At 38.5% G+C, this 18,188-nt stretch overlaps 2 protein-coding genes across 6 annotated transcripts in view; one reads left to right on the top strand and one right to left on the bottom strand.

The window, feature by feature from the left end:
* The first annotated feature begins 450 nt into the window (after nucleotides 1–450).
* Nucleotides 451–8,301, top strand: ARLN (allregulin). The gene is given in 4 exon segments (XM_007124131.2): nucleotides 451–596; nucleotides 2,921–3,104; nucleotides 5,318–5,850; nucleotides 7,536–8,301. Coding segments are annotated over 4 exon segments (864 nt in total). The 3' UTR covers nucleotides 7,537–8,301.
* A 1,694-nt stretch (nucleotides 8,302–9,995) lies between these two features.
* Nucleotides 9,996–18,188, bottom strand: part of USP53 (ubiquitin specific peptidase 53) — a 72,224-nt gene continuing 64,031 nt past the window's right edge. For all 5 annotated transcript variants that reach the window (XM_024119375.3, XM_024119372.3, XM_055086202.1 and 2 more), the window contains 2 exons: nucleotides 14,711–14,807; nucleotides 9,996–13,413 (listed from right to left, as the gene is read on the bottom strand). In XM_024119375.3, coding sequence (XP_023975143.1) covers nucleotides 12,423–13,413; nucleotides 14,711–14,807 — 1,088 coding nt within the window. In that variant the 3' untranslated portion in view covers nucleotides 9,996–12,422. The remainder of the gene's footprint in view (nucleotides 13,414–14,710; nucleotides 14,808–18,188) is intronic.

The following is an 18,188-nucleotide window of genomic DNA, read 5'->3' as shown; positions in this document are numbered from 1 at the left end:
AGGCATTCAAGGAGTATTCACTGAAATAAAAGACATGAAATCCAAAATGGGGGAATGGATTAGTGTATATCCATTACTGGTACTTGAGAAAAATCTCAGAACGTATCCTCACTGACAGTGGTAGATCAGTAGTGGCAGACCTCAGTGGTATCATTATATTACTATGTTACAAAAGAGATAATTAAGATTGTATTAGTGGCTACAGAATACAACAAAACATAACTGAATAAATATTTAATTTCTTGCACATTCAAGGTATGGTTTGAGAGACTACAGAGGCTGCAAAGATGGTAAAAATATAGGATAGGTAAAATATCCTAAAGAATATTTAATACTCTGATAGGGGAGACAATTTACAAAAAATTTTGCTACAACGCAAGCCAACGTACCAAACAATATGTCAAGAAAATTTCAATGTTTTTTGAGCTGAAGGTAGAGAAGTTTTGAAAAATGACCAGTAGACACCTCATCAACAGGTGGCTGTTACAGAATGTAGAGGGTAACTGATGCAGAAGAAAGACAAGAAACTATGGGAACAAATACTCACTGCATAATTTTCAGAAGATTACTCTCACCCTAAGAAGAAAGCATGACATATGAAGTAGTTGGAGATGAATTAAACGTGAACTTTTTTGCAATTGGTGTGTTAAAAATACTGAGAATGGAGAGATCAATGTGAATTATAGCGAGGGAAACTTTGTGAAGTTGGCAATTTGAACTGAAAAAGGATGGGAAGGATTAGGATAGGTGGGGAAGCATTTCAGTTTAATGAAGACAACATGTGCCAAAGCCCAAAGGCCAAAAGGAGAAGAGTTTCCATGAGGAAGAAGAAGAAATCAATCTGGCTGGAGCAAAGGGTGTTTGCTGGGCACCAGGTTGGCTGAGTGGGGTGGAGACAGATTAATAGCGGGAGCTGCTAAAGGCCAAGATGAAGATAAAAGAGAAGCTGCAACAAATAGCAATTAGTTTTGATGACTGTACAACTCTCAAAGAAAACTATCATAGGTATGGAAAGTAGTAATGATGGAAAAGAAATAAGAGAAATGGAAGTCCTAAGGATACTGAGGTGGCCTGAGATGTGGACAGTGAAATAGATTACCCAGAGAATTCAACAGCTTGAATAGAATCAGGGGTGACAGAGATAAATCCTCTGAATTGACAGTAAAGTTGCACCAGTGTCAATTAAGAAATCCAGTTTCTGATTCTCTACTGTAAGTTTAATGGTGAGCTCTGGGGTGCAACTGAGGATCAGTTGACCCTGTCATTTGATGGGGTACTGTCCCTCAGAGGGGTAAAAATATACCCTCTGAGGGTGCTGGGGTCTAGGGAGATTGTTTTTTAAGCTTTTCTTTCTCTACAGCCACTAGAAATAGAAAAGAAGAGTATTCATAACAGAAGACACCAGAGTCACTATAACCCCCCCAAACAGTTCACACAAATGTTTTCTCTTGCTAATCTAAATTCAGAAAGAGAAAACGACAAGAAGAGACTCTTACCATTCTCGTTTATTGGATACTACAGGCAGAAATCTGGGAGACTGACTGGTAGAATTCTCACCTTCTGCCGGCTTATGTTAGAGGTCCCAGGATCTGTCAGCCGCAGCAGCCCTGGAGTGAGCAGTGTCCAGTTACTGACATCCATCCTTGATACCAGAATTGTGGGCAAGGAAATGTTCTCCTCTACCACACTGTCCCTTGCAGGACTCCAGATGGATTTCACAGTTTTACCTCCAGCTCTAGGCTAATCCCAGTGGTTTACTGTCTGTATACTAGTAAATGGACTAAATGCTATCTGACTAGACATGACAACACCACACAGCAGTGAATAAATGAATAACTAGATTATTTCTCATTTTGGTATTCCTTTATGGATTGAGTCAGACCAGGGAACTCATTTTATAGCAGAAATAAACTACGTGCTTGCAAAAACTTTGGGGTACTCTTTAAAATTTCATGCCCTGCACCATCCCCAATCCTCAGGGCAAATAGAACATAAAAATCTAGACATCAAAAGGACTTTAGGAAAAGTCTATCAAGAAACTGGACTTAATGGCCAGAAGCACTACCTCTGGCCCTTATAAAAATCCAGAATACTCCAAATAGAAGGTGTGGATTAACCCCTTTTGAAATAGTGTTTGGTCACCCTATGCCTACTGGCGTCTCTAAACCTCCCATTTCTGGATTGAGTAAACACTATAGGGACTTAAGTGAACAATATGATACTATGACTAGCCATATACAGGAACTAACTAGTATACTTGGGGGATATTATTGACAGTAAAAAGGGCGTGGAATGCACTGACTTGCTATCCCCTTTGACCAGGAGACTGGGTATACATCAAGGTTTTTAGAAGAAAGCATGCATTGTCATCTTGCTGGGAAGGCCCTTACAAACTGCTAAGCACTTACACTGCCATCAAAATAAAGGAAAAATCCTCCTGGATTCATGCGAGCGCTGCCAGCTTTGACCCAGATCAGCAGCACTCCCAGGACAACTGGAAGACCATTCCTAAGGTGACCTTAAACTAAGGATTTCCAGGGCCAATTTCCAGGTCCCAGAAGCAGACAAAATCATGAAGTAGACAGCTTTTCCCAAGATCATAGATCAAGAAACTTCCTTCTACCTATTTTCTCCCCTATTGCATCTCCCTAGTCCCAGATGAAAAGAAAAAAAAGCGCTTCCTTGTAACAAAGCCCTCCCTTTCTTTAGCCATTTATTAAAAGGCTGACTGGAGATTGCTTGTCTCAATCTATTTTCCCTCTGATCCTCCACTATGCGCTCTTTCAAACTTTGTCTCTGCTCTTATTAACTCATTGTTTTCTCAACAGGTCAAGCACAGACCGGACACCCCTTTACTCAGTTTTCCAAACGCTGGCCACATTAACTAATCAATCTGATTGCTGGTTATATCAACATCTAGATTATGCAAAACACCTGAACTAATTTTTGTTCTTGCCAATCTGAGAACCCGGCGGACAACTCAGGAAAATGGATGCATAACAGGTAATGGCATCCATGACCAAGAAAATGTCACTCTTCTCCTTTCTGAGTTAACTGCACAAAGAAAAACCTCTACGGAAGCTCAGGGAGTGTCCTTTGCTCAGGTAAAGATGTTAGAAGGGAATTTTTCCCTTTGCATTGAAAACAGGCATGATGTTGGGCCTTTCCTAGGTGAAATACTAAGGCAATATTGCAACCAAACCTTGTGGTTTGATTCCACAGATGCATCCTCAAGCCTCTCTTGAAGGTCATAAATGGTCTTAGCACTGACTCTTATGGTAGGGACACTGGCCAAATCACCAGATGTTACGGCTGACTCCTAAGCCACCCTCGTGTAACCTAGGGTAGCTCAGTTGCTCCCCTCATTAGCTGTCAAAGATGAAAGATTACATATAAGCAGACCACAAATCCAGACTAAGTTGGTCAGGTAACAAAACCAAGCCTTACAGCTACTAAGGCCTAACTGTAGGCCTCCTGTATCAGATATTTCACAACCTATTCTGCTCCTACAGACTGACAGGGATACACAGAAGATGGAGATGTACAGATGCCAATATGACAGGTGACAAGATACACCAAACCCCAACCTAATATGTCACAAGTTCCATTCTGACCTTATCCAGGAACAATACTAGTCTTTTTATCTCATGTGAGATAAGGTATATAAAGGGCTCCTACCTGGATGGTCAGAACAATGTGGACTCGAATTCCTGACACCCTCTGTCACCCGATACTCCATCTTAAATGCCAGCCCAATTAAAAACTTCAGCTTCTTTGTTCATAAAGTAGGGCCACATAAACACACTAGACCAGATATTATAGAAAACTGGCTTGTATACACAAGTCTAAGTTCTTTTCAGTACTAAGATCCTTTTTCTTAGGCTTTGGAACTTATGAGTTGGAAAAGGCAGTTCTAAATCTTTCCATAGTAACAGAACAAGAGTTCAATATTGGTATGCAAATGTCGGAAGCCTTTCAGTCAAAAGTTAGTAGCCTCTGCCGGACTTGAAAATCTTCTTGCCCTGGACACACTGACAGCCCAAGAAAGAGGAGCTTGTGCCATCGCTGATGAAGCATACTGCTTCTATGTAAATCACTTGGGACAAATAGTGTCTAATCTGCACCTTTTGAAGATAAGATAAACACCCTCCATCAGATAAACGAGGCTCAGCCATTCTATTGGACTGACCTATTCCCAGGGATGGGAGACTGATTTAACGGGATATGGGGAAATGTGCTTAGATTTGTTATTTTCTGTTTATTCATCCTCATTCTAATCTATGTTCTTCTCTCCCTTTGCAGATCCCTTGCCACTCAGCTGCTAACCTAATTCTTCTCTCCACAGCCACTAACTCAAGCGAGTTTATGTGAAACTTATCGGGAAGTTTCAGACAGGGGAATGAAGGAGTTCAGAGCATGTCACCCCAAAATATGTCACTTTGGCATATTGAATATTTTCAGTTAAAGGCATTTGAGAAACAGCTGGTGCTAGAAGGTCACTCGGACCTTCCTTTTTCTTCCTGAAGGAGATAAAATTTCCATGTAAAAGATGCCCTCCCTACATCAGGAGGAAGAAAAATATTTTTATCACCAGAGATGGGAAATTGGACCAAAAAATCCATACAAACAAATCTTGTTAAACTAACCCTTATCTTCCTAGTCATTTCTCCACAATTTACTACCCCTAACCAAACCTCTCTGTCTTACTTGTTTCTTTTTCTAAAAGGTAGAAAAGCTTTCTGCCCTAGTCACTTCCTCAGGTCTTCATTCTCTTGTGAAGGTTCCCATGTACATGTAAAAAAAAAAAAAAACAAAAAAAAATCCCTAAAAACCACTTCTATGCTTTTCTCCTGTTAACCTGTCTTACGTCAATTTAGTTCTTATGCCCAGCTGGAGACCCAAAGAGAGTAGAGGGGAATTTTCCCTTGCCTACAATGATAAATCATTTTCCTTCCGCTAACATTTTAATGTCACGGGGGATCACACTCCCAAACCCTTGGATTATTCTTAAATTCACTCCTTTGAGGTACATACAAAATTCTCACGTTTTACTCTCTGGCCCCTTTAGAAACTTACGCTCATACTTATGATGTCAACCTCATTAGAGCTGTTTCCAGAATTTAATCAAATAAGTGTAACATGCTAGGGACAGTACAAAACCCATTAGAGGCGGCTCTTTTAAAACCTTGGCATAAGGACCAAAAGGAACACAGGGACAAGGAGAGGCGACCATGGGCACTTCCCAGGTGGAATCCATCACCTGTCAGGAATGGGACGTGAAATGACTTCCGGTCCGGCCAGAGAGTATTCCTTCTAGCGAAACCTGAATAACCGGCTTCCCACCTGGACGCTGCAGGGCGGAACGGGCGGGCAGCTTCCCTCGCCTCCAGGTGGAGACGTCGCTGTCCGTCCGCAGTCACGGAGGCAGCGGACCGACGGGTGTCACCTACGCGCTGGGAGGGGCGGGTACAAGACCCATTTCCGGGGCGGGTACAGGGCCCATTTCCGGGGCGGGGAACAGCGCATGCGTTGTGGGGAGGTGGGGGGGGTTGGACTTCTTCCGCTTTTCCGGCGAGGTGATCGCGGAAGAGTGGGAGCTGAGGATTTCCGGCTACTCAGATTGCGGTTCGGCGACTGCTGCGAAATGGAGGTGGGCTTGGCGGCCGAAGATGGTCGGGATGGTCCGCGGGAGCGGCGAGGCTTGGGTGAAGCCGAGAGGCCGCAGCAGAACCACGAAGTGCGGCCTCAGTCCGGGGCAGACCGGTTACCAAAACATTCTTACTGGTTGGATCTCTGGCTCTTCGTCCTCTTAGACGTGGTGTTGTTTTTCTTCGTGTATTTTTTGCCCTGGTGAGTACTCTTAACGCAGCGTTGAAGTGGTAAGGGGCTTAGAGACCATCTACGCCAGTTTGGGGAGGTGGGTGCGGGAGAGGCGAGGAAATTGCATTATGGAAAGTTACGGCCTGTCCACCATCATCCAGATGGCGAGTGGCAGGATCGGGTAGGCGCGGGAGTGGAAGCGAAGACCAGAGTGAAAATGTCCTTCCTTGGCACCTCAGTTGAGGGTGTTCAGATGAGGTGTAGAGGAAACTTGGCTTCATAATTTTTTTGTTCTGTTTTGGGAGGAAGCAGGCTGGGTTTGAGTTCCTGCACTACCACGAAGAAACTGGAGACGTTATTTGCCTTTTTGGAGCTTTATATTCACATTTACCATTTGGGACCAATAGTAACCAGGTCATAGGGGTGTGGTGTTGTGGCGTGGTGTTTTAGATAAATCGCTCACTTATCTAAAAGCGATTTATTTGCATATTGCCTGGCAGCAATCAGCGCTCAGCTAAAGCTGCTGTTACTGTACAACGGTTTGACCGTGAGCAGGCCGTGCACGGTTATCTCAGATAGGTCCAGAACTGGACTCTTGACTTCTTACTCAAATGACCTTATTTTTCAGTGTTCCCATTTCAGTAAATGTTAACTTTATTCACTCACTTCTCCTCCCGGAAGACTGGGTCTCATTTTTTGATTTCCCGCTTTGCTTTATATACACACCCGCACACTCCAAAACACCAACTGATAAGTCACAAAACTCTAGATTCCGTTTGGAAAATCCATTTTTATTGCCACCCCCTCTGAGAAGACAGTTTTGGCAGAAGATGGAGGAAGGGAACTTAGAGAAGGGGGTTGAGGGAGCAGACCAAGGTGGACACAGGACTGAGATGATAACAAGGGACTATTTCAGGAGAGGAGCAGTGAGCTAAAGCAGGAAAAGCGGTGCAGCTCATTTAGTCATTAAACGGCTCCTTTGGGCTTTGGAGCTAATCGTTTACTCACTGTAAGTTAATTTCTCTCAGTCATCATGCTTATTGAATTTGCGGTAATTATGTCTTCTTCTCTCACCCCCAGCCCCCCATTTTGGAAAAAATTTGGGCATAAACTCACTGTTGGTGAGGCCCCATTGTCTCTGATTCCTTTTTTTTTTTTTTTGCGGTACGCGGGCCTCTCACTGTTGTGGCCTCTCCCGTTGCGGAGCACAGGCTCCGGACGCGCAGGCTCAGCGGCCATGGCTTACGGGCCCAGCCGCTCCGCATGTGGGATCCTCCCGGACAGGGGCACGAATCCGCGTCCCCTGCATCGGCAGGCGGACTCTCAACCACTGCGCCACCGGGGAAGCCCTCCTTGGATTTCTTGAATGGTGTGGCCGAGGGTTCAGTGGGACCAATGGAAGATGGGTGTTTCTGTAAAATCCTCTGTCATTTGTAAAGGAGACTCTTTCCACCCACTCCTCCTGATATTTGGTAGAGTGATACTTCACATGTAGTGTTTTTTTGTTTGTTTTTGTTTTTAAAAATGATCCGAATTTTCAGCTCTGGTTAGAAAATGGAAGACTTATAAAGAATAGTCAGGCCTTTTTTTGCTCTTATCAATATGAAAATCATTTAGGAATAGGCAAATGACTAAGACAGTTTTCAAAAGTTGGCATAAAGTATTTAAAGGGAAAGAAAAAGGAAACATTGTTGACAATTATTTGGTTTTTACAGAATGGTTTGCCTGGTACCTAAATTAAGAATTTTGGCTCCTGGAGTGGATCCTGAACATGACTACAAACTTGGAACAAAGAAGACAGGATTTTGCACCAGAAGAATTTCAAACTCTAAGGGACCTTCATTTCATTTTACACATTCTGTTATTCTTTGCGGGGACTATATTAAATGGGTAATGATCTCAGCCATTCATAGCTAAGTTCTTAAAACTCGGCTCTGATTCATGTTTTAAAACTTTTTACTGATTATCTGGTGGCTTTACAGAGGCTGAACATAAAAAGTATTTATACATGAAGGTTTATTATACTCATTAGGAAATAGATTGTTTTTCCTTTAACATTTTAAGGGTTGGCCAAGGTTTAGTATGATGCAGATAATATGGTGAAATAATAAGGTGAAATATTTAGAAATTATCCAAAAGCAAGGGAAGGATTTTGAAAAAAGGAGTTAAAAGCTATGCAGAAAATGTAGGCCCACAATATATTTGCTGTAAGTGCCAGTTTAATTTTTAGATTAAGTGGACCTCTGTTATGGTTGCTAGGTTGGTACAATCTTAGAGAAAGTATATAATATCCAGTAATGGAAGGCTAGAGTGCATGTTCTCTTACCTGGATGCTTCCCCTCACTTTTAAGCTCTTGAACTCTGTAAAGTAGGACTGTGTGTTTCAAACCTAATTTTTATTGTGGTTGCGTTAAGGATGTTTGTGGCCAAAACATGTTTACTATAATGTCTGTAACTTACTTTAATACTCCAGCAAAGTCACCATATTTACTCATTGAGCAAATGTTTGAGCACTTACTGTGGGCCAGGTACAGCACTGAACAAAACAGACAAAAATCCTTGCCTTTATGGAGCTTACATTCTTTTTTACCTAAATATGTTAACAAGAATTTATTTCCCAGGAGTGATCAGCTAGTATTTAATCAAAAAGGTCACATTCCCAAAGCAGCTACTATAAGCCCTTCAGAAGCTATTCCTATTATATAACAGATGTTAGAAATGGGCTTTTGTCCTTGAAATTGGTGACATTTTATATATTGGAATTGCCTATATACTTTTCCCGTCCCTTAGAAACAGGGCATAGATCCGGTAAACTCTACATCCTCTGTTCTTTAGAATGGCATTTAGGGTTAGTGTGAAATCTGGGATTGATTTTGGAGGCTTTTAGCCTAATGCTGACTATAAGTTTCACAATTATGCCTTCAGAGAAGCTAACAAACCTGCCTGAGGAGAACTTTTTAGGCAAGGTTGAAGCATCTAGAGAAACAGAACTGGAATTTCATTGAGGGTACCAAACAGATTGTATGACTTGTTTTTGTGCTACTTGCTAATAATTTTGTCCAATAAATGTTGATTATACAGGTAAATTGGGTCTGATTTCCTTTCGTTTTAACAAATTACTTGTGTGTTCAGTCACACACAAAGATTTATAATCCATACTACCTTTCTGAGCCTAGAATCAGCCTCTACCACAACTATTGAATATTCTGAAAATTTCTAGTACAGGGAAGATACTACTAAGAAGAAAGATCATAGTGTTGTGACATGACTGTAAATGGTATCCAAAATGGTGGCAGTGTGAGGTCTGAATCTTTCCTACAGACGAAATTGTGCCTACCACTGAGCTGTGCCATCTCAGGGTAACATATAGTATACTTGAAGGCTTTTAACTGGGTAAATGGGACACCAAGAAGAATTGGCCAAGTTGCTGTGATTAGAATAGAGACATCAAAAGTATGTACATCAATGTGATTTTAGTCTGATAAATTCCTTTGTAAATTTCATATAAGTGAAATGATTGTTTTTGGTTTTTTTTGGTACGCGGGCCTCTCACTGTTGTGGGCCTCTCACTGTTGTGGGCCTCTCCCGTTGCGGAGCACAGGCTCCAGAAGTGCAGGCCCAGTGGGCATGGCTCACGGGCCCAGCCGCTCCACGGCATGTGGGATCCTCCCAGACCGGGGCACGAACCCGCGTCCCCTGTGTCGGCAGGCGGACTCTCAACCACTGCGCCACCAGGGAAGCCCCTGAAATGATTGTTTTAATAACCATTTGAAATCAACTGTCCAATGAGCAATTGTGAGGAAGTCTTTAGAGTTCTGTTAACCTGAAAATTTTAGGATGTGAAGTGCTCCATATACCTAGTCCCTAAGTGGCATGGGAATACATTCAGAGACTACAGGATATTTAGTAAGGGCATTTAATGTAGAGGTTATTATGCTCTAGGAAAAGGGTCATCAAACTGCACTAATGGGCCAAATCTGGCCCACTTGCCTCTCTTTAAAGGCCTGTGAGCCAAGAATGATTTTTAACATCTTAAAATGATTGAAAAAAGTCAAGACTATTTCATGATGTGAAAATGATGTGAAATCCAAGTTTCAAAGCTTATAAAGTTTTACTGGAACACAGACATGCCCATTCATTTGCATACTGTTATGTAAATGTTACGTTAAGGCTGTTTTCACACTACAGTGGCAGAGTTGAGTAACAGAGATCCTATGGTCTACAATGCCTAAATTATTTACTATCTGGCTCTTTAAAGAAGGTTTGCCAACTCCTGTGGGAACGCTCCTTTAGGCCTTGCTGGAGTTGAACTCTTAGGAGTCTCCTGTGATAAATTTTTTGATCAGTGATATTCCAAGTTCACCCCTGAACTTTAAATTGACTTATAATTTCCCATAAAATACATAATTCACAGAGGTGAAAGGAAGCCACAGTTTATGAATGCAAAGAAAAGTCCAACCATATCAAATTAAAAATCAGTTTATCCCCCGCCCAAAATTTTGAATCAGAAGAAACTGACTTCACACAAAAATACTCTGAAGTATTTTGAACGTTACAATTGTTGGCTGCATTATTTTAAAAGTTATAATAAGCTTATAACAAGAAGAAAACATCTATAAAAATAGACACCCTAGAAATAAAAAATTCACATGTGAATGATTAGTAAATACATATTCAATCTATATTTGGAGTGTTGAATCAACAAAAACAAATGGTAAGTTTCTAGTCTGTTAGTACTAGAACATGATTCAGGAGGTTTCAACTGGACAGTACTTTAAAAAGAGCCCAAATTGGACGTTTCTATTTGATATTTGCAACTCAATTGTGAGTTGAATCCCATACAAACCTATGAGATTGTTCGTAAGTATCAGAAATCAGTTTAAATGTCTCAATACATTTTCAACTGGACATAAAAACTACACAAAGTTTTTGAAAGCTATTAAAAATACTTGAAGCTCATTTTTCTAGTATTTTACAATGTTATAAAAGCAGTAATTAAATACTGTGACATTTCAAATACAATTTTACAAACTTTACAGTATTTACAAACCCCCCATACTAAAAGCTATGTTAAAAAAAAAGCTTTCTTAAAAGATAAAATTTTATTTAGTTGATATTCAAGTATTTCTAAATTAAGAGAATATAAAGTAATAATCACCTACTGTTATAGCTAGAAAAGGCTATTAAAAACTTCTCTAGGTGGAAGACAAAATTTGGCCAAGATTTGATAACTCAGTGAGCTTAGACTTCTACAAGCAATTATATACTACTTATCTAGAAAATAAGATTCATTTACATTTTGGAATATTTTAACAATTTGTGGGATTGGTCAAGATATTAAATTTACGAATTATGGAATTATGTTTTATATATAAAATTTATCTAAATTCTCAATTCTCTAGTGTGGACAATATAAAACTATTCTAAACTACAGTTAGTTTACCAGCTTAGTACAAAATTAAATGACAACTATGAAATAAGGCAATTAAAGTACTTATTTTCACTTGTAAGGTCATCATCATAATGGAAAATCCCTTTTTTTTTTTTTAAAGAAAGACTTCTCCATGAAAGTAGGTGGGGTAAAAATTAAATTATTTCTTTAGAAAAAAGGGAGGGATGCTCAAATTAATACATTTCATTAAAAATTAAATTATGTGAAAGGCAAAAATTTAATCTGGAAACCCAGAAAGATTTTCAAATTCAAGAATAAAAATTACTAAAATGGGCTGACAACCTACAAACAGGTAATATTAAAGCAGGGAAAATGTAGGCAGTCACAGTGATATTCTTAAAAAGAGGACTATAGGTTAATTCCTAACACTGGTTATTAGCAGCCCAAAGTAAAAACCTTTCACATTTCATATAAAATTAGAAAAAATGTAACAAGGTAAATAAATATACTAAAGTGAAGTATTTTAACTATTTTTAGCTTACATGACTGAAGTAATGTTTATGAATGCATACAACAAAGGATATTCTGAAGATAAAAATTCTAGGAGCAAAATTAAGTGTTTTCTCTTCTGACCTTGAGAATTTAATTTAAAAATTGCTTTATCATTAAGGCTTTTTTCCCCCAAATGCTATCAATTTCATGGGTCGATATATTTTAAGACACTTAAAGGGATCATATGTAGTAGACTATCACAGAAGTCAAAAGCAAATGGGTGAAGTCCTCTTTTGGCTCCCCATTAGAAAGTGCTTCATTACAAAGCAAATATTGCTTTGACTACACAAGCTACATATCATCTATCTTTCAGTTAGCTCAGTTTACCAATCTACATGAGTACTGGTTAGTTTAATACCTATAGGTCTACCAGTCAGAAAATAAAGGGACAAATTACATTTTTACTCAACTGCAGCATATGATAAATGACTTTCTAAATACCCCCGGATTTTCTATTTTTTGAGGCATGCCAAGACTATTCAGAGGGAATTCCAAAATATCCAATAAGTAGATCTTCACAAAATAAAATATCTGTATAGAAAGGTAAAGTGATTAATGACTTAAAAATTGCCATGGTTTTAATTTCATATAGCACTAGGTTTGGTCATTTGATTCCTAGCTAATGGCCTTAGAAGTAAAAGCCTGTTGTTTTCATCATTTATCTATTACAATGTATACCCGGTTTATATCTTTGCTGGGAAGGGCAGTTTGAACCAAGACTACTATGTAACACAGGCCCTAGCCCTCTTTCATTCTGAGAAAGTGAATTATCATTACAAAAGCCACTGCTCTCTGGAAAACAGAGCTTGGGCCTCTGATGGTATTTCAATCTATATGTATCAGTCATGCAGTTATCCACTGAAAAATAGGTAGTTAATGAAATTGTCTCATTTGGACAGGTAGATCTAGAGTCTGTTTCTGGCTGGCAAGAAGCACCAACAGCTGTACCCGAGTCTGCCTGAAAATCATTAGCTGAAGAGCTGGACGGGGTGTTTGATGTGTTGCCGACATACTCTTTTGCTTGAAATGTTTCCTTAAGTCTTTCATCATTCATATATGTACTCACTTCTAAACCTGGTTCTGAAGCTGTACTTAAACTGTGCTTTGGAAGACTAGAAGAATTAGCTTTAAACACCTCTGTTGGTGTGACAGCAGGTGGAGCATCATTTTTCTCTGACTGTGGCACACTGGTTATAGCATATTTCTTTGGTGGCAGAGGGGGTGGGGTATTCTGGCAAACAAGTTCTGGCATCTGACAACCCTCAGATCTGCAGGCTGACTGAATGAGATGTTCCCTGGATAGAGAGTTCTCAGAGTAACACTGTTCCATCATATTTTGCTGCTGGATGAGGGGAGCAGTTCCTGGCTTCAACCCCACAGTTCTCATGTGTAAAGACCACAATGAAGATGGTGAGACTGTTCCATTACTGTTCACTCTCTTTCCAGAAGCAGAATTATCATCAACGTGAAAAAGCAAACCTGTTCTCTCAGAATTTTCTATATTAAGCCACTCAGAACATCTGCATTCACTTGCTTTTTCAAGTTTCTGTTCATCTGACTGGTGGGTATGCTCTCTTGCTGTATGGTCCTTGAGTATTTGTGGATTGGATGAAGGGAATAACTTTCCATTGGTTTCACATATATATGACCTGAAAAACAAAAACAAAGCTAAAATGCCATACACAAATATGCAAAATTGGAGGGAAAACAAACATTTGTCCTGTAGTTTAACTTCCCAATATAGCACTTATGTTATTTGTGTAACATAGCAGAAATGGAAAGCTATTTGCAACCATTAACAATTTATACTCTCTGAATCCAAAATCTTTATGCCAGAATACATAAATGTTTATCAGAAACATCTGTCATTACCAAGATCAGATTTATAACTAGAAGTATAATTTAAAAAGCAAATTTCAGAGAATTCCCTGGCAGTCCAGTGGTTAGGACTCGGCGCTTTCACTGCCCGGGCCCATGTTCAATCCCTGGTTGGGCAACTAAGATGCCACAAGCCACATGGTGCAGCCAAAAAAAAAAAATTCAATTTAAATTCAATTTAAAAACACTGAAATTACATTTATTGTGATAAAATGTAGCATAGACTTAAGAAAAATGTTACTAGCAAACAATTCAATATTCTAAAACATTTCCCACCCAAAGTTTATAGCAACAGAGGTACTTTAATTTTGATATATAATGCTATAAGGATAGTATACTAATTAAAAATAATTTGGTTAATCAAAGACTACCTTTAAGTAATAGTTAACTTCTAAGGCAAAGAAAAATGATATCACATTGCAAATTATTTATCTTCATATGATTAAATTATTTTTCTCATGTGAATTGCATAAAATTCAATTAGAGCACAAAGATGAAAAGAGTTGAGGCTCTGCTAAGTAGACAAGAGCTATATTCAAATCTCAACTCTGTTGCTTTGGCCAAATTACTTAATCTAAGCCCCAAATTTTCTCTTTTGTAAAATACCATACATCTCAAAAGAATGCTGTGAGGTTTAAAACAAACAATTATATATTGTACAAGGTACTTTGTAGGCCCCCTATCATTAAGGTTTACATCCTTTTAATGATCCCCAATAAAACATGCATCATAATACTCTAGACCAGCAGTCCCCAACGTTTTTTTGGCACCAGGGACCAGTCTCGTGGAAGACAACTTTTGCACTGACTTGGGAAGAGGGGTGTGGTTCAGGTGATAATGCGAGCGATGGGGAGCGGCAGATGAAGCTTCGCTCGCTCGGCCGCCACTCACCTCCTGCTGTGCAGCCCGGTTCCAGTATCAGTCTGCAGCCCGGGGCTTGGGACCCCTGCTCTAGACCCATTGCTTTCAGAGTAGTGATAGGTAGTATGTATGCCTTTCTGATAAAGAGTTCCTATAATACAGGCTTATAATTTAAAAGATTTTAGTATTCCAAATAGCTAGGATTACCTTTTTATCAAAGGATTTTTTATTTGTAGATGTGATTCTGGGTGGGACTCATAAGATTTATAGGCTACTTCCAGGTTCTTGAGTTCTTTTCTAAAGCCTGAGGAAGAGAATGAGAAAAAATTATTTAAGTGATCTTTTAGAATTTATCTATACTTCTCTATAATTTACAAAAGTTTTTCTATAATCAGGTAATTCTCTTCCAAATTAACAGATGAAAACTAGTTCTTCAAGCCTCAGCTCAAATAATACCTCTTTCCTGAACCCTTTATACAAAATCAATGACTCTTTCCTCAATTTATTATCTCTTGAAAATGTCAACAATCCCCGAAAAGTGTTATTCTAGATGGGTCGTGTGGAGCTGTGCTTCCCTTGTTTACTCTTTACTGACAAAATGGTGGGAAAATCCTACATATGGAGACAGATGGCTTGAGTTGAAGTCTGGATTCATTGCTTATTGGTTGGTAACTTTATATTCCTAAAACCAACTTTACAAACTTATACCACCTTACAGTCTAGGTTTCTACCTTTACATAATGAGATGCCGATATCTATATTACCAACCTCACAGAAATATTAGGAACATCAATTGAATTAAAATGGGTGGAAAAATAGGTAGTTAATGAAATTGGTATTATGATAACATGTTATCCCACCACTAACTAGCTTCCATTTATTGACTGCTTACTCAAGTTGTAAGAAGTTGATAATAATTATTTCATTTAATCTTTACAATTGAACACCTTTTTACTTGAAAAGACAATGAACGAACTTCAGTTATTCAGACTTGAGTATGTGGCAGAAATTTTCTTGAAAATAAAAGTGAACCTGTCACTTTGAATAAAGCAACTGGCAGTATTTACTGCCAATGATAAAATTTAACCTTTTAGATGAAAGTAAGAGTTTTGGAAAACTTGTATGTACCACCATGAGTTTTGTAGTTTTCCAATACTTATAAAGGCTTCCTGATAATATCTGTGGTGATATTTTAAAATCTGTTCTTTAAAAATATATATATAGAGAGAAATGGGACTTCCTTGGCAGTCCAGTGGTTAAGACTCTGCACTCCCACTTCAGGGGGCATGGGTTCGATCCCTGGTTGGGGAACTAGGATCCCACATGCCGCGTGACACGGCCAAAAAAAAAAGAGATATATACAGAAATGTATCCAGACAAGTGACCTGGAAGACAGAATGATGGTTGGTGGAGAGGATTAAAAATGTAGTGCTTTTAGAACGCGCTTGAACTTAAGCAACCATCAACTTAAAATAGACTACAGTGTACAAAGGTTGTTGTATATGAACCTCGTGGTAACCACAAACAAAAAACCTGTACAGATACAAAAAAATTAAAAGGAATAAAGACACAACACTGAAGAAAACAATTAAATCACAAGGAAAGAGAATAAGAGAAGAAAAAGAAACAGAGGAACTACAAATACAACTAGAAAACAATTAACAAAATGGCAGTAAGTACGTACCTATCAATAATTACTTTAAATGTAAGTGGACTCTATGCTCCAGTCAGAAGACTTAGGGTGGCTGAATAGAGAAAAGAACAAGACCCATATACATGCTGCCTACAAGAGACTCAATTCACATATAAAAACACACACAGACTGAAAGTGAAGGGATGGCAAAAGGTATTCAATGGAAATGGAAATGAAAAGAAAGTTGGGGTAGTAATACAAATGCGAGACAAAATAGACTTTAATACAAAGGCTGTAACTAGAGACAGGAAAGGACATTACATAATGATAAAGAAATCAACCCAACAAGAAGATATAATTGTGAATAGATATACACCCAACATAGGAGCACCTAAACACATAAAGCAAATATTAACATAAAGGGAGAAATTGTTAATAATACAATAATAGTAGAGGACTTTAACACCCCACTTACATCAATGGACAGATCATCCAGAAAGAAAATAAGGAAACACTGGCCTTAAGTGACATATTAGACCAGATAAATGATATATATAGAACACTCCATCCAAAAGCAGCAGAATACACATTCTTTTCAAGTGCACATGGAACATTCTCCAGGCTAGGCCACAAAACAAGTCTCAGTAAATTTAACAAACTTGAAATCATATCAAGCATCTTTTCTGACCACAATGCTATGAGACGAGAAATCAACTGCCAGGAAAAAGCTACAAAAAACACAAGCTTGTGAAGGCTAAATAATGTGCTACTAAACAACCAGGGGGTTACTGAAGAAATAAAAGAGGAAATAAAAAATACCTGACAAATGAAAATTGAAACACAGTGATCTAAAAACTATGGGACTCAGCAAAAGCAGTTCTAAGAGGGAAGTTTGTAGTGATACACACCTATCTCAGGAAATTTAAAAAATCTCAAACAATCTAACCTTACACTTAATGGAAATAATAAAGAAGAACAAACAAAACCCAAAGTTAGTAGAAGGAAAGAAGTAATAAAGATATGAGCAGAAATTAATGAAGTAGAGACTTTAAAAAAAAGAAAAAAATCAATGAAACTAAGAGCTGGTTCTTTGAAAAGATAAACAAAATTAATAAACCTTTATCCAGATTTATCAAGAAAAAAAAGAGAGATGGCCCAAAGAAACAAAATTAGAAATGAAAAAGGAGAAGTTACAACAGACACCACAGAAAGACAAAGCATCCTAAGAGACTACTACAAGTGACTCTATGCTAAAAAATATGGACAACCTGGAAGAAATGGACAAATTCTTAGCTGATGAATATAGATGCAAAAATCCTCAACAAAATACTAGTAAACAGAATTCCAACAACACATTAAAAGGATCGTACACAATGATCAAGTGGGATTTATCCCAGGGATGCAAGGATTCTTCAATATACGCAGATCAATGTGCGATACCACATTAACAAACTGAAGAATAAAAACCATATGATCATCTCAATAGATGCAGAAAAAGCTTTTGACAAAATTCAACACCCATTTATGATAAAAACTCTCCAGAAAGTGGGCATAGAGGGAACCTACCTCAACATAATAAAGGCCATATATGACAAACCCACAGCAAACATCATTCTCAATGGTGAAAAACTGAAAGCATTTCCTCTAAATCAGGAACAAGACAAGGATGTCCACTTTCACCGCTATTATTCCAACATAGTTTTGGAAGTCCTAGCCTCGGCACTCAGAAGAAAAAGAAATAAAAGGAATACAAATTGGAAAGGAAGAAGGAAAACTGTCACTGTTTGCAGATGACATTATACTATACATGACACTGATGAAAGAAATTAAAGATGATACCAACAGATGGAGATATATACAATGCTTCTGGATTCGAAGAATCAATATTGTGAAAATGCCTATACTACCCAAAGCAATCTACAGAGTCAATGCAATCCCTATCAAATTATCAATGGCATTTTTTACAGAACTAGAACAAAAAATCTTAAAATTTGTATGGAGACACAAAAGACCCCAAATAGCCAAAGCAGTCTTGAGGGGAAAAAACGGAGC

The sequence above is a fragment of the Physeter macrocephalus genome, chromosome 7 (assembly GCF_002837175.3).
Source record: "Physeter macrocephalus isolate SW-GA chromosome 7, ASM283717v5, whole genome shotgun sequence".
NCBI lineage: Eukaryota > Metazoa > Chordata > Mammalia > Artiodactyla > Physeteridae > Physeter > Physeter macrocephalus.
Note: the sequence above shows the minus strand (reverse complement) of the source record. Positions and strands in the feature narration are given on the sequence as shown.